The 15,439-nt window shown below is 52.2% G+C and overlaps 2 protein-coding genes across 2 annotated transcripts in view; both read right to left on the minus strand.

Annotated features, from left to right (window-relative positions):
• FRAS1 (Fraser extracellular matrix complex subunit 1) overlaps positions 1–4,067 on the minus strand; it is a 103,029-nt gene extending 98,962 nt beyond the window's left edge. Inside the window, exons 1-2 of the mRNA XM_041427445.1 lie at positions 3,947–4,067; positions 1,225–1,256 (exon numbers count right to left, since the gene is read on the minus strand). Coding sequence (XP_041283379.1) covers positions 1,225–1,256; positions 3,947–4,019 — 105 coding nt within the window. The 5' untranslated portion in view covers positions 4,020–4,067. The remainder of the gene's footprint in view (positions 1–1,224; positions 1,257–3,946) is intronic.
• Positions 4,068–8,589: 4,522 nt separating this feature from the next.
• On the minus strand, positions 8,590–13,876 carry MRPL1 (mitochondrial ribosomal protein L1). Its single transcript, XM_041427447.1, has 9 exons — positions 13,717–13,876; positions 13,472–13,580; positions 12,638–12,893; positions 12,376–12,459; positions 11,450–11,521; positions 11,179–11,290; positions 10,691–10,791; positions 9,518–9,599; positions 8,590–8,850 (listed from the first exon to the last, which is right to left on the minus strand). Exons 1-9 carry the CDS (start codon positions 13,748–13,750, stop codon positions 8,687–8,689), a joined length of 1,014 nt encoding a protein of 337 aa, XP_041283381.1. The 5' UTR covers positions 13,751–13,876; the 3' UTR covers positions 8,590–8,686.
• Between the last annotated feature and the right edge of the window lie 1,563 nt (positions 13,877–15,439).

The raw sequence follows: 15,439 nt of genomic DNA on the forward strand, positions 1-15,439 counted from the left end.
CTCCAGCAAGGCTGCAGTGCCTGCATCGCTGCACTTAGAGGTTTCATTTATGCACCAAGGGTTTTCCAGGTGACTTCAGAGACTTGCGAGGCAAACAGCATTCCCACAATAGCCCAGGAGGAGCAGCTCACCTACAGCCACTTCCACATGCAATCACACAATGGCTTGGCAGGCACCTAAAGCTCATCCAATTCCACACCAGGCTGCTCCAAGCTCCTGGCCTTGGACACTTCCAGGCATCCAGAGGAAACCACAACCTCTCTGGGCAGCCTGTGCCAAGGCCTCACCCCCTCACAGCCAAGAATTCCTTTCTAATATCCAGTCTGAACCTACCCTCTCTGTTGGTTTGAATCCATTCATTCCCCTTTGTCCTGTCACCTCATCCCTTTGAAACAGCCTCTTTCCATCTCTCTTTTATGTTCCCTTCATCCCAAGGCTTCTCCTCTCCAGGCTGGAGAATCCCAACTCTCTCAGCCTCTCACGGAAGAGGTGTTCCATCCCTCTAATCACCCTGCCCTCCTCTGCACCAAACACGGAGAAAAATCCTAACCAGGCACTGAAAGGAAAGTGTTTCCAACCACGGCTCAAAACACAATAAAAAGTGGCTACAGGTTTCTGCCAGGACCAAGAAGAGGAGCAAACACATTTAGAAGAATTCCAGAGACACAAAGTAGCTCAGGCTACCTCCTTTTAGCCCCGAGTACCAGAGCAAGGCCGACGAGCGTCACCGAGCAAAACGCTGTCCACAAATACTTAAAAACTGTGATTCTTGCAGCCAGTCACTCACGGATTACATTGCTAGAGGCACCAGAAAAGAAAACGCGCTGGGTTTGTCAGGATCAGTCCGGGTACACCAGACTCACCGTGACCAGCTGAGGGGGGAAAGCGTTAAGCTGCTGTCATTAACAGCTCATTAATTCAGGGAAAGAAACGCACTGCACCGATGCTTTACCCAGCACCACCTCCATCCTGCCTGGCACTGCACATCCGCGGCTTCCAACACCCCGGGAATCCCTCACATCTCATCACCCAGTTAGACTGGCGGGGTCCAAAGGAGAATTCCCAACCTCTCCAAGGAGAGAGGTGCGTGCTCTCCAGCCGACTGGGAGCTGCCAGACCTGTGGCCTGCACCCCAGGCACAGGGGTGGCAAAAAGCAGGAACTGGAGAGAAGTTCAACAGCACCCTCTCCAACCCTTCCCCAGAATGTGTTTGAGCTCACCTACCTCAAATAAGAAGCCGTGGTAGACACAGGCACCTGAGGGACCAGAACAAAAATAAATCAGGTTAGACACGAGTGAGAGCAGCAGCACATCCCTCCAGTGAACCTGCTCTGAGCTGGGCAGCCACCAAAAAAATGCAGTTTTGGGGCAGCTGGGCAGCCTCTGGGTAAGGGACAGGATCCCTGGCGGGCTCAAAAAGGCAGCAACGAAAGGGGGGCCTGCCAAAATAACAGTGTGAGAAGAGCCAGTGTGAATCCTCGCTCCTAAATCACTCCTGCATGGACAACAGGACAGGCTCACAGGGCTCCTCCTGCTCCAGCTGTCCTGGGCCTGCTGGCTGAGGGAAAGCTTCTCCCAGCCAGGGGCAGAGGAGTCACACATCCGAGCACACTTGGCATGTTCCACCCCAATGATCAAATAAAAGGTTAGGGAGTAAAAACCAGGAATGAGCTGAATGATAGCTCTTCCATGGATTTTCTGGGAGGCGGAGCAACTGCATGCGGTCTCCCAAAAGCGTGAGGAGAACATGAGCTGAATGATAGCTCTTCCATGGATTTTCTGGGAAGCGGAGCAACTGCGCGTGATCGGTCTCCCAAAAGCGTGAGGAGAAAGCGCGATCCAAAACAACCCAAGGAGCTCCAGGATGAAAGGGAAAGAGGCCGAGGAAAGGCTGCCTCGAGGGACCACCCAGCAAAGTCAGAATTTCCCTGTCAAAGAGTGGAGTTTCCCGAGAAATGCAGATTAGACCAATCTGTACAGAAAACCTGGGAGCTACACTTGGCTCCTCCTTTGAGCTTGTCCTCGGCTCATAGCTCTTCCATGGATTTTCTGGGAAGCGGAGCAACTGCGCGTGATCGGTCTCCCAAAAGCGTGAGGAGAAAGCGCGATCCAAAACAACCCAAGGAGCTCCAGGATGAAAGGGAAAGAGGCCGAGGAAAGGCTGCCTCGAGGGACCACCCAGCAAAGTCAGAATTTCCCTGTCAAAGAGTGGAGTTCCCCGAGAAATGCAGATTAGACCAATCTGTACAGAAAACCTGGGAGCTACACTTCTTGGCATGAAAAGCTCCTCCTTTGAGCTCGTCCTCAGCTCGGCTGCAAGTGGCTGTGGAGGCACCACCGGGAATTATTTTCCCTTGCCAAGAAGATGAGCCACAGGAGCCCAGCCACACTTCTCTCAAATTCAGCAAATAGCTGTTCTTTTGGCACAGAGAGAAAATAACGTCAAGGTTCATCATCCAGCTCCACCTCAAAATTCAGTGCAAAACGCAAGGTCAAACATTACTGGAAGGCATGGGGGGGAAAAAAACCCAAAAAACTTATTATGAGGTAGTTAAGACCAGCACAACCCATGTGTTTTACCCCTCCAGGGCTGGCTGAGTTTTCTTTTTAGCTCACTGACAGCTATAGCTCCTTAAAATACCAGTGTGCTCATCCCCTCCGGGGCCAGAGCAGGGAACAGGGACCATGTAGGACCAGAAAGGCAGCTCACCAAGTCTGATCCTTCTTCTCCAGCGAGGGCAAAGACACAGCTCCCTCCTTTACAAGTCACCAAGGGAGACTAAGATACAGCCCAACTCCGCAGGACTTGGAAAATCCTCCGTTACAAATAAATTTTACTTTTGTCCCCAATTATGGGGCGAGCCAAACACACTATACACACGTTAATTAAGGTTCTATGCAACAGCTCCCTGATTTTCCACGAAACTCGAAGCCCCAGGTGTGATCACCACCTGTTGCAAAGCACACCTGAAAAGCATTCTGCAAATTATGACTTGCACATACTGAAGCTCCCAAAGAAGAAACCCCCAGACTTAATACTGTGGTATTTTTGTGGGGGGCATCCTGGATGTGGGCTGTTGGGAGTGTAGCATTCCGGTTTGAGAGCTGTTGTTTTTGGTAAAAGCCAAATCTGTCGGAGCGCTGCCCAAGGAGTTCACATCCCCAACCCACACCTCGCAGCGCCTCAGCTCGCACGCACATCGCTCATTCTGCTATTCACTGGGAGTTCAACTCGGCAGGATTCGGGGAGAACCACAGCCGCTCCAGAAACCAACAACCCACAGCCAGAGGACGAGGTGGAATACAACCTAGGAGCACGGACGCATCCAACCCACACTCCGGCACAAAACGCGCTGCGTCCCTCCGAGCGCTCCCAACTTGGCTCCAGCCTCCTCCTCCTAAGGCAAGGAGCGGGGCACGGCTGCAGCCGGCTCCCCTCACGCTTCCCCGGCACTTCCCAGCGCCGCATTCCCGAGCTCTCCCCCCGGCCGCCGCCACCGCGGGCTGCGTGAGGGCTGCGGCTGCCGCCGCCCGCCCCGGCCCCTCACGCCGCGGGCTCGCCCCGCTCCAGCCCCTCACGCCGTGCCGGGGCAGCACCCCTCTCTCGGGCACGGCCCCACACGCCGTGCCGGGGCAGCACCCCTCACCTGGGCACGGCCCCGGCGTGAGGGGCAGCCCGGCGATGCCCGGAGCGGGACTGGCGTTCCTCCGTGCCCGGCAGCCGGGCACGGCTTCGCCCCGCTGCCCCTCACTCGCCTGTGGGGAAGCCGCCAAAATGGCGGGGGGCGGAGGCGGACCCCCCTCCCGCGCCGGCAGCGCGATGAGGGAGGCAAGGGAGGCAGAGCCGTCCCGTATCCCAGGGGAAAAGGCGTCCTGGAGCAGGTTTTCTCCTCAGGGATCCCCCCCGCGCCCGCGGGACGGGGACGCGCCCGGCGCGGCGACTCACCTGAGGCGGCATCGGCCAGCGCGGCGCGGAGCAGCAGCGGCAGCAGCAGCACGGCGGCCCCGGCGGTGCTCATGGCCCCTGGCGGCGAGCAGCGAGTGCCCGCCGGGCCCGCGGCAGGTGCCGGGGCAGCGCCTCGGCCCCCGCCCCGCCGCCAAACTTCGCCCGCAGACAAAGGGGCAGCTCCGCGCCGCAGCCCGCCCGCCCCCCGCCCCGCCCCGGGCAGCGCTGCGCCCTCCTTCCTCCCGGCACCCGAGCCTCTCCTCCTCCTCCTTCTCCCCCTCCTGTTCCCCGGCACCTTGCTCCCGGGGGGGCAGAGGATTGTGGCTTCTCCCCCCCTGGGGATGGAGCAGCCCCCGGTAATCCCGCAGCCGTGCGGGGATTAGGGAAAGCAAACGTGTTTGTGTTGGATGTGACCCCACTGATTTGATCCATGCCGGCGGCTGGAAGGGAGAGGTCACCCTCTCGCCGGGGTTGAAGCCTCTAATTTGCTGTGTTTTGGGTGTCAGTTTGGGTTGTAGGATTGTAACAGCAAGTATGAAAGCCTGGTCTATTTCCACGTCCATTTCTTCGTGGCACGGCTGCCGCTTTGCTCTTTCTTCCTAGAGCAAATCCAAGTAAGAGTTAAAGACGAGACCTCTAGCAATCCCACATCAAGCACTCAAACTAAAAGAAAAAACCATCAGAAACTCAAGTTTAACTGCTGCCCTTACAGTGTTTTCTTGCTTTAAGCACTTCCACACACACACACAGTACTAAGTCCATTCAAGAAAAGCTTCCCGTGTCACCACTCCAGCACTGCACACTCAACACATCTCGCAGCCAACGTTTCCAAATGAAAGTTTGGCTCCTGCAAGTCACAGGATAAAGAAAAACAGCCCCAATTTGAAGTTACAGCCATTCCCAGCCCCAAATTAAAATGAACTCGGAAAGGGAGTTTATTTTTACTAGCCTGTGAATGACATGGGGGGTTTTTTTCCTGCCAATTTCAGCGTTCCTGCTTCATAGCAGCATCCCAGTTCCCACACAGCAGTGGCTTGCACAGGGCTGGGCTGCTGCTGCTGCCTTCATCTCCTGCCTGCCTGATTAAATGCAACGATGGCAGCTCAATTTGATAACAATTCCCCGTGGTAACTCCATCTGCTCAGTTTTGATTCACTTCCTAATGAACGCTACCATGTTCAACTCCGAGTTGGAGGTCGGATTTTCTGGGCTTTTTTTTTTTTTCCCCCTCCCCAGGACTGTGTGCTGGAATTCCCACAGCAAAAAAACCACACAAGCCCCAGGTCCCTTCTAATTCCTCAGGTGAAACTCTGGACAATGTCACCAAACTCAAAGGAACACCAGCAAGAAAGAACAGGTGAAAATAATAAAAGCCAAGCACACAGAGGGTCCAATAACTTGATATAAATGTGTCAATTCCACCTTTTAACCATTTGTGTTGTCCTGCTGCTGTTCTTTAGGCTTTGAAAACTTGTTTCCCTAGTTCATCTACAGCCTCCTCCTCCCCATTTCTCCTGCCTTCCTTCCTGCTCTTCTCACAACACTGCTCCCAAGACTCTGTTAAAAGTCAGAACTCCAGACCCATAACTTAGATAATTTTTCAGATTTTCCCTCTAGCAACTACTCATTGCCAGCATTTCTCAAGTTTTGCACTCGGTGCAAAAAGCTTGAAATTTTCAGGAATTCGAAGTTTGGTAAAGTTTTGTCCTTTGCATCCTGTTTAACCCAAAAGCAGCATTTCTGTTCTGAGTCTGCTTACAGATGAGCAGCAAATAAAATTATAAAACAAGCTTCAGACTCTCTCAGGAGAAATATGAGATAGTCCACAGGCTGAAAGCTTGAAGGGCACAACTTGCAAAGCACTGATGCAGCCATCAGCTGCTGCCACAGATCTTGGAAACAATGGCACAAAAAGTCACTGGGGGTGTAGAAATAAACCACTTTTAGCCTCCTTTTTTTAATCAAACCTCTAGGCACAGGTCAGTTTTCTGCAAGTTGGTGTGAAAGAGCCATTCCTCCACTTGGCAAACCCCTGGCTGAAAGGACTGGAGCCAGACATGCCTTGTGTTCCTGGAAAGATGGGCATGTGCTGGCTCAGCCTTGCACAGAGCAGCTGGAGAAACATGGCTCTGAGAAGGATCCATCTCTGGCAAGTGAAGGAGTTCTCATCTGCATTCCCCACTTCCAGAACACCTGACAGTTATTTTTCCAGCTTTTAACTGGGGTTCTGAAAGGACTGGAGCCAGACATGCCTTGTGTTCCTGGAAAGATGGGCATGTGCTGGCTCAGCCTTGCACAGAGCAGCTGGAGAAACATGGCTCTGAGAAGGATCCATCTCTGGCAAGTGAAGGAGTTCTCATCTGCATTCCCCACTTCCAGAACACCTGACAGTTATTTTGCCAGCTTTTAACTGGGTTTTTTTTTCACAATGTTTTTAATAAGCCTTTTTAAAATCCATGAGGTTAGCCCACGGAAACGACGTGGCATTGTCACCACGTGTGACCTCAACCCAGCATCTCCCAGTACCTGGCAGTTTGGGAAGACTGGCATTTTCCTCTTGTTTTCCAAGCAGTCCTGCAGGGGACACACTGACACTTCTCCTTTCCTGTCCTGGTGGGATGAAGCCTCTAGACACCTGCAAGCTGAGGCACTGACAGAAGTAACTGCTTGGGGAAGAATTATGTTTATCCCTAACAGTGTTTTTAGTCAGCCTCTAAAGCTTTTTTCCCCTCAATCCAAGTTTTCCCACATGGACAGATCTTTGGCTACAGCATTAGCCTCTCCCAGAGTCTGCCAGGACCAATGGCATTGCAGAACATGGTTACTAAAATCATATTTAATCACTCAGAACACCCATCACAGCACTAAAAACCTGTCACCCCTGGTGGCAGCTGCCACATGCCTGCCCTGCTCCTCCAGCTGTGGCAGAACTCCCAGCACAAACCCCGTGAACTCCGCTTGACCCACGGAGATCCCAGCTTTTTTTTGGAGTGCCAAGAATTCCCCCACAAGCCCAGGTTGAGGCTGAGGGTCAGCCCAAACCCTGCAGCCCCCACAGCTGCACGCAGGCTGCCAGCACAACTTCTCCCTTCTTTGGGCAAATGTTTCCACGTGTTTCACTAAGCCTGACTGCCAGCTCTGCTCCTTAGCTAAACCAAGAGCAGGGATAAAACCAAGCTGAAAGCCATCATCCATCATCTGCAGGGCTGAAGGTGCTGCAGCACTGCCTCTCTCCATCCCACAGTGGCTTCCAGAAGCCAGCAGTCACGCTCAGTGGGACAATTAAAGGGATTTCTAAGGCCCAAGAACCACAAGTCCCGCTCTGCATGTTTGAGGACTGAGCTCATTAAACAGCAATCCTTTCACGTTGTCTTTCTCCCTTCCATCTCTCCCCACCCCATGCCAATCCAGCATTCCAGGATAAAAAAGAAGTCCCAAGGCACTCAAGAGCTTGTACACCATGGCACAGCCCAGGGGCAATATTCCTTCAGCAATCAGTAACACCAGTTCAGAACTGCACCTAAAAACTTGCTGAGCCCATCAGCTGCTTCTCTTGCCCACCTGACCTCCAGAGGCCCAAGATTCCCTGTGTCCCCACAGTTCTGGGATTTTCCAAGTGCAGATTCCTGCAGGAACATTTCTTATTCTGTGCTTTTATTCTCAGAGAGCACACTCAGCAGTCTGAGAGCTTCTGATTTAAGCCCACCTGTGCATTTATGCTTAAGCAGCACTTTTTCTTTTTAAAATCCACCCATCAAAGAGGGCAGGCCTATCTTTTCCCAAAATGGACAGTGAAGTCTTGGAAACAAGCCAAGAGAACAGGGAAAAAACAGAGAAATCTGTGCAGATAACATCACAGCCTTTGGTTTTCCACACCAACAGGTCACTCATATTCAGATTGCTCCTTTTGGGCCACAAACAACACACACAACCACTGGAATGCCTCATAATACCCCTTACATGTGTAATTCCTTAGAAATAAAGATATTCCAGTGCACTGGCATTGCTTTTCCCACTGACAACATGCAAAGTCCATTAAGTCAGTGTGAAACCTTCCTATACACAACTTAAAGGGTTTTTTTGGATCAAACTCTGAGCAAAGAACCCCAAACAACCCAAATAATCAGCATGGCCTGACAGGAATTGGTCACCCTGACTGACAGCAGCCAAATGCTTCTGATGGGAACTAAAATAATTTCCATGCAGACAGATCCCAGTAACTCCTGGAAAAAGGAGGCCCACCTCCAATAATAGGAATTATTTAAACCTTGCCAGATTTGGATCAGCTCACCCCTGTTGTAAACAGCCAGTCCTTTCTGGGACCTTCTTACATTTCGGGGTGCAGCTTTACAAACACATGTTCAGCAACAGAGCCCCCCCAAAAATACCAGTCCAGGAGGAATTCCAGCGCCTACACGGGCGGGAGCGCCATCTCCTGGAAGGAAAGCGGAAAACACCGGGAAAGAGCCGGGTCTGCAGCTGGCGTTCCAAAAAAACCAGGCGAGGAAAACACAGCGGAGCGAGCCGCACGCTCGCTGCCCCCCAAAAAAACACATCCCGTTCTTCCTTAGGGAAAAACACCTGCTCGGTTCTGACAACAGGCTCCTGCTCGTTACAACGTTACACCCAATTCAGACACGAAATCCACGAGTTCCATTTATTTTTTGCTCTCACAGAGCATGATTTGAGCGAGACCGTTTGCCTCCCCAGCTCCAGCGCCAGGTCCACGAGGAAAACACATCAGGCACCAAGGGATTCCTGGGCAGGTTTTTGCTGGTCCTCACCAGCTGCATTTTCTTCCTCTTTTTCTTCTGCTTTCTCCACCCGAGGCAGGATTCCATCGAGGTTCAGCAGCAAGCCTTCACTGGTGGAGGATCTGATCACCAACCTCTGCACAATGGGATCTAGGGAGACAAAGGGCAGCACCAAGCTGGTCACTCCACCCCTTCCCAGCTCTCCAGGCTGACTGCTCCCAGCAAATGTTTGCCACCAAGCCAGTAAAAGAACACCACAAGAATCAGGCTTGACACTCCAAATAAAATTTTGAAAAAGCTGCTCAGAGGAGAAAAGCTAATCCTCAGTAAACTGGGCTGATGTACATTGATTTAAATTAATTTAAAAAAACACCCCTTTCTGCGTTTATATTTAAAATCAGGCAACCCCTTATAGTTTTTATTTGGGCTTCTCAAGGCATGTGCACTTGGCTTTTCATGGTCTGGTCTCTGCAGCTACTGTGAGCAGCAGCACTGGGAGAGGGACAAGACCATTCTTCAGGCAGACATTAAGCAAGTACCAACACCAAAAAATGGGATTGCAGCTTACACAAAGCTCCTTCCCTAAAATTATTTCATAAACCACCATCTCCTCTCCAGCTAAGCAGATGCCCTCTGCTTAAAGTTGACTACATTATTCCTTTTGCTAAGGAAGATAAGGAAAGAAAAAAACAGCTTTTCCCTTGGAGGGGCAGGAATTTTAAGAGATATTTGGAGAGCAGCAAGGTAACTGCATGACAACCCAGTAAAGAACACCCATCTCCCAGCTTGGGTTTGCTGCAGCCTGAACAAACCTTACCAAAATTGGAGGGCTTGAAGGTGCAGATGTCGTGGATGATTGCTCTCAGGTTGGCAATGATGTGCTCAGTGGGCATATCCAGCTGCAAAGGGACAGTGCCAAGTCAGCCATGGTTATTTTATTTTATATTTTATGGTTATTTTATAGACATGGTGAGGCCTGGAGCTGGTGTTTGTGTTTATCCTGCGTTTGGATAGGTTTCCTTTGTCTGTGTTCCCTGGGAAGGAGTGACAAGTCCCATTAACAGCCTTATCCAAATGCTGATTTGCTCACTCTTCTCCCTGTTTCCACTCAGGACATGAAATTCCAGGGCTCTGTAACAACTTGCAGCCTCAAGGGCTGGAAACTCTTAAAAAAACCAACCAAAACCTCATTAAAATGAAGGAGCTGGGGAAAGAAGCTTCAAGCAGCAGCTGTCAAAGGCCACAAAATGCATCAGCACCCAAAACTGAAGGCATTAGGAGTGGAACAGAATGAAATCAATCAACAGAACCAACTCATCAGCTCCATGATGAGGACAGGTAATGCTCAGACAAAACAGTTTTCATATTCAAAGGAAGATGCCAGCTTCCAAACCAGCTTCCCACAGTAAATCCTCGTGGATGCACACCTATTTGTCTCCAACACTGCCAGGCAAAGCTTCAGGCATTTCCTACCCTTCCCTGCCTGTGCCACCCTCAGTTAGAGGAACACCAAACATCAGGCAGGATTACAGAGACACAAACCAGAAGGAAAATAAAAAAATCCCAGAGCTTAGGGCAGAGGAAATGAGTAAATAAGCCAAAATTAATGTTGTATTTCAGGTAACACAAACAGTTCTTGCTTCCTGCTCCAGTCCAGAACTACAGTTAGCAAAATTAGAAGTCTTCAATTATTTGGTTAAAGCAAAGACTTTTTGATTCTCCTGTGAATATTGACCATGGACTTACAAACTTATACTTTATTCATTTACCAAAAATAAAACCAACAAAAAACAAAACAACCAAAAACCCCAAGAAGTTTAAAACCAGCTGAAGATGCCACACGACAGGATTCTATCTTCTTCACAGATTAGCTGAAAAAAAATGGTCAAAAACTTGGAGAAACAGATTGAAAAGATGGTTTTTTTCCCCCCTCTTGGAATACCACAGTTCTGCTCAGGGCAGAAAATGCAAGAGCTCTGCCCACACTTACTCTGGCTATTCTTGTCTTGATGACACTCTCGTCCTGCACAGAGTACTCGTGACATTCTCTGAAGAATTGCACCATCCTGGGAATGTCACTGCCCAGGGAATCTGTTCAAAAAACAAACAAAAGAAGTGGTCTGAGCAACGGTAATTAGCACAGAGGGGTGTGGCACCAGGAAAGAGATAATCCAATCTGTTAATTGAGGCAAACACCACGCCAAAACGCAGTTTCAGAGACAGGACAATGGTGTGCTAAGTGAGACCACAGAAACAGTCTCTCTGTTCCCTCCTTGCCCACTCAAAAATGGGCAAATTTATCTGGGTTCTTACCCCAGATTTGCCTGTGGCAGGAAAAAAATGGATCCCTGAAGCTCCCTTGAGCTGAGACAAGTGGTGCAGCCACAGCCTAACACCCCAAGTAACCACACAGCCTGACAAAAACCATCCCAGGGCTCCACCTCCCTCAGGAACTGGTAACCAAGAACTGCTCCTTACTTCTCTTGATGCTGGGGTACTTCTTTTTCAGTTTGTTCCTCAGGGGGATGAGCTTGGGGATGATGGCAGGGACAGCCACGTAGAAATCAGCCTGGATTTCATCCTCCAGGATCTGCAACAAGCACAGTTCCACTGACTGCACTGAAGCTGAGTGATAAAAAGGTCCAAAAGCACAGAAACCCATCTCTCACTCTGCCTGCTGCCTCCCAGCTAGAGCCCCAGTCCTGCTAAAATTGGGATTTTTTTGCAATTCTTTAAGAAAAAAACATACCCATTTGATTAATTCAACTCCTCCCACGATGGCAGCCCCGTGCTCCCGAGCTGCCTCAGCTTCCTGCTCGTTCTGTGGAGAGAAAAAAAGTAATTAAAAAAGCTGGACTACTAATTGGGCTGCTGCTGGTCTGCTGCCAGTTGAGCTCAGGGAGAGAATTCCAAACAATTCCGTCCCAAGAGGCATCAGATAAACCCATGGGAGCTCTGTGGGATCATCTCACACAGATAAAGTTATGAATTGGCAAAGGACAGCTGCAAGAGTGTGCTGGACACCAAAACCCCATGGAAATGAAGGAATTCTGGCTCACCCACCTCTGGGAACACCAAAACCCCATGGAAATGAAGGAATTCTGGCTCAACCACCTCTGGGAACACCAAAACCCCATGAAAATTAAGGAATTCTGCTTCACCCTCCTCTGTGAGCACCAAAACCCCAGGAAAATGAAGGAATTCTGGCTCAACCACCTCTGGGAACACCAAAACCCCATGAAAATGAAGGAATTCTGGCTCAGCCACCTCTGTGAGCACCAAAACCCCATGAAAATTAAGGAATTCTGCTTCACCCTCCTCTGTGAGCACCAAAACTCCAGGAAAATGAAGGAATTCTGCTTCACCCTCCTCTGTGAGCACCAAAACTCCAGGAAAATGAAGGAATTCTGCTTCACCCTCCTCTGTGAGCACCAAAACTCCAGGAAAATGAAGGAATTCTGCTTCACCCTCCTCTGTGAGCACCAAAACCCCAGGAAAATGAAGGAATTCAGTTTGACCCACCTCTGTGAGCAACAAAACTCCATAAAAATAAAGGAATTCTGGCTCACCCACCTCTGGGACCACCAAAACCCCATGAAAATTAAGGAAATCTGGCTCACCCACCTCTGTGAGCACCAAAACCCCAGGAAAATGAAGGAATTCAGCCTCACCCACCTCTGTGAACACCAAAACCTTGTTCACCTCGTCCGTAAAGTGATGGGGAAGAGAGACACCGCTGGAAAAAGGATCCACTTTTTTCTGGCAAGTTAAAAAAAAATAAAAATATTAAAGCAAACAAAACGACATTAAGACTCCAGGGTAAACTACAGCATCACAGGCAGCTGGTGCCCTCAAAATGACAGGCAGAAAACACAAACGAGGCACGGGACTGCCCTCAGTGCAAACAGACCCAAAGCCTCCAGGGGTGCCACCCCACCTTCTTCTGCAGAGCCATGTCCAGGAACACGTTGATGTAGACAAACTGCTTGGGGTGGGTGAAATCCAGCTCCTGGAAGCTCTTGAGCATGGCCACGGCCTGCTCCAGCCCGTAGGAGGGTCTCCTGTAGAGCCAAGTCAGGTACACGTCGTCCACGGGCTTGCTCATCAGCGGCCGCCTCCGAGGGAGGGGCTTCTCCCTGGCCGGCTCCTTCCCCTTCTCCTGCCTGCTCCTCTTGGCGTCTTTTTTGGCAGCTCTGAGACCAAAAATAAACCCCCCAGGCACGTTGTGAGCTCAGCAGTTATCTTATCTTCACGGCAGCCTTATTTCATAAAGCAAGGTTTCCTCCTCCCTCTCCCGTGGCATTTTGCAATCAGTTGATTTTCCTATTTTCCTAATTTTCCTATTTTCAGAGGGTCTCCAGGCGAGGAGAAGAATATTAAAATAATAACTGGACACTCCACCTCTCTGTAAAGAGCCTGCAGCACTGGAGAACACTTCATTCTCCTGTAGATTTTTGCTCCTCCCAGCCACGCTCTGTTACTACAGACGTGGCAAATTAAACAACGAAAAGCCAATTAAAGGACAGGAAAGGTTTGAAACCCACTCCAGGAGCTCACCAGCTTTCACGCTGACATGCAACCCTGCTACACCCCGCAAAAGCACAGCCCAAAACCACAGCGCCACGCTTTCCCCGTGCCATCAGCACGGAAAACACTCCCTGCGAGTGCAGCCTGTTCTCCGGCAGCCCGGGAGGCTCAGCCGGCTGTCGAACCAGCACTGCGGACACCAAACCCCTCCCAGCACCTCGCGGGACGCCGGACCCGCACTCACTTGGCTGCTGCCGCCGCGTAGGGCCGGGTTGTGGCGGGGCTCGGCACGGCGGGGACGGCGAGGCGCTGCTCCAGCCCGGCGAGGGCCCAGCCGCACCGCGGGGCCAGCGCTGCGGGGCGACAGCAAACACCGCCTCAGACAAGCCCCCCGACCCGGACAGACCCCCGCGCTCCCCCTCCAGCCCTGAGGGCCGCGGCAGAGCGGCGGGGGCAGCGCCCGCGGCTCCCTCAGCGCGGCCCCCTCACCTCGCCACAGGCAGCGGGCGCTGGGCACCGCCATCTTGCCGAGCCGCCCTGGTGCGCCGCCGGAACCCTTCCCCGCGGAACTCGCTCCCCGAGAAGAAACGTTCCGGCAGGCCCAGCGCTTTAGCGGTGCGCCATCTACCGCCGTCCCCCCCAGCCGCCTTGCCCCGGCCTGGCGTTCCGCGGGTGCGCGGGTTCCGGCGCCTGCCCGCTGCCCCGGGAGAGGTGACCCATTGCCCGCGGGTGGTGAAAAGCCTCCAGCTCGCTTCTTCAGCGGCCTGAGAGGGGCCTCAGGGCGAACCTGCGGTTGTTTCGTAGCGCTGCAGGCCGAACTGGTCTCCCTTCCCCGAACCAAAATGGCGGCGGCTGCTGAGGGCAGCCAAGGCCGCGGCCCTCAGCCATGGAGGCGTTTACACCCGCTCAGCCTCGGCTCTGTGTGGGAGAACATCGCCTGTCTGTGGCTCAGCAGTGCCTGCTGCAAGCCACGTGTAATTCCAAAGAGAGATTTTTTCCGGCTGCCATCTCACCTCTATTCCCTTGCGGATTGGGTGGGAAAAGAGACGCCTTAATTCACCGTCCTGGAGCAGCATCCGCTTACAAAGGCTTTGTTCAGATCCACACCACAAACTGCAATGCTTAAATGGGGCTTTTATTCCACACCGGTGTGCTCTTGACTAAAAACACTCCAACCCCGTAGTCTTCCCCAATCAACGCGTGTCCAAGCGTTTTTAAACCAGGGCTATGCGGCGACTCAAAACTCCCCAATGGATCCGCGCGCAAGGATTTTTAAACCAGGCACGGTGCAAAACAAGCCGTAACAAAACCGTGCTCACCCCATCCAACTCCCGGCTCAGCGTCCTGGGAAAGGATGGACGCGGCGACGGGAGGAAAATGAACCCTCCTCGGCTAAAACGCCTCAGCTGAGGGGTGGCAGCCATTTGTTCAAAGCTCCAGGGGGGAGATGTAATTATTTTGGACGGGCACTTGGCATTGCAGAGGTGTGAGAGGAGACTGTTCAATGTGCACCTGTGGCAGGTAACCTGCATCCTTTACCATCTTCCCTCAGCCCCCCGTGAGCCTCTGGCTTTTTCACCCACCAGGTGCCCGCCGTGGAGCACGGATTTCGGGCTGGCAGATAACACTCAGCCATCCCCAACACCTCACTCTCCCCAAAGCCTCTTTCCTACCAACACCCCCTGCTCCATCGCTGCGGCCCTTCCCGCTCTCCGGCCATCCATGAACTTCTTGGCTCCAGCACCAAAAAAAATTAAAATTCCAATTAAAAGCTCCAGAGCCTGATGTCTTGTCCCTCCCTGTGCTGTCCCGACCGCTTGTTGCTTCCTCAGACACTCCCTAGGTCTCCCCGGTGCTCTCTTTTTTATTATTTTTTTTTTTTTACCTGCACTTCCCTGCTCCCACGAGGATCTAGGCCACTAGGGCTCCGAATCAAACCCCAGTGCCCAGAGGAGGAGAAACAAAGGCGCCAGATACCAAAACACTCAAACCCCCGCCGTTCGCCCCGCACTCCCAGGCGGCCTCATCCTTCTCCCACCGGTGACAGCCGCGTCCTCGCGGCCGCGAAACCGAGGGGGAAAAAGGATGGGAAAAGGATGGGAAAAAGAGGGAGTAAAGGGGGCGGGAGGCTCTTCCGTGCCGCCCGCCCGTGAGCGCTGACACGGCCCCGCGAGTGCCCGCGCTCCCCCCGCCGCGGCCCCGGCGCCGCCCG

This window comes from Onychostruthus taczanowskii, unplaced genomic scaffold, assembly GCF_017590055.1.
Source record: "Onychostruthus taczanowskii isolate IOZ18803 unplaced genomic scaffold, ASM1759005v1 scaffold114, whole genome shotgun sequence".
NCBI classification, from domain to species: Eukaryota; Metazoa; Chordata; class Aves; order Passeriformes; family Passeridae; genus Onychostruthus; species Onychostruthus taczanowskii.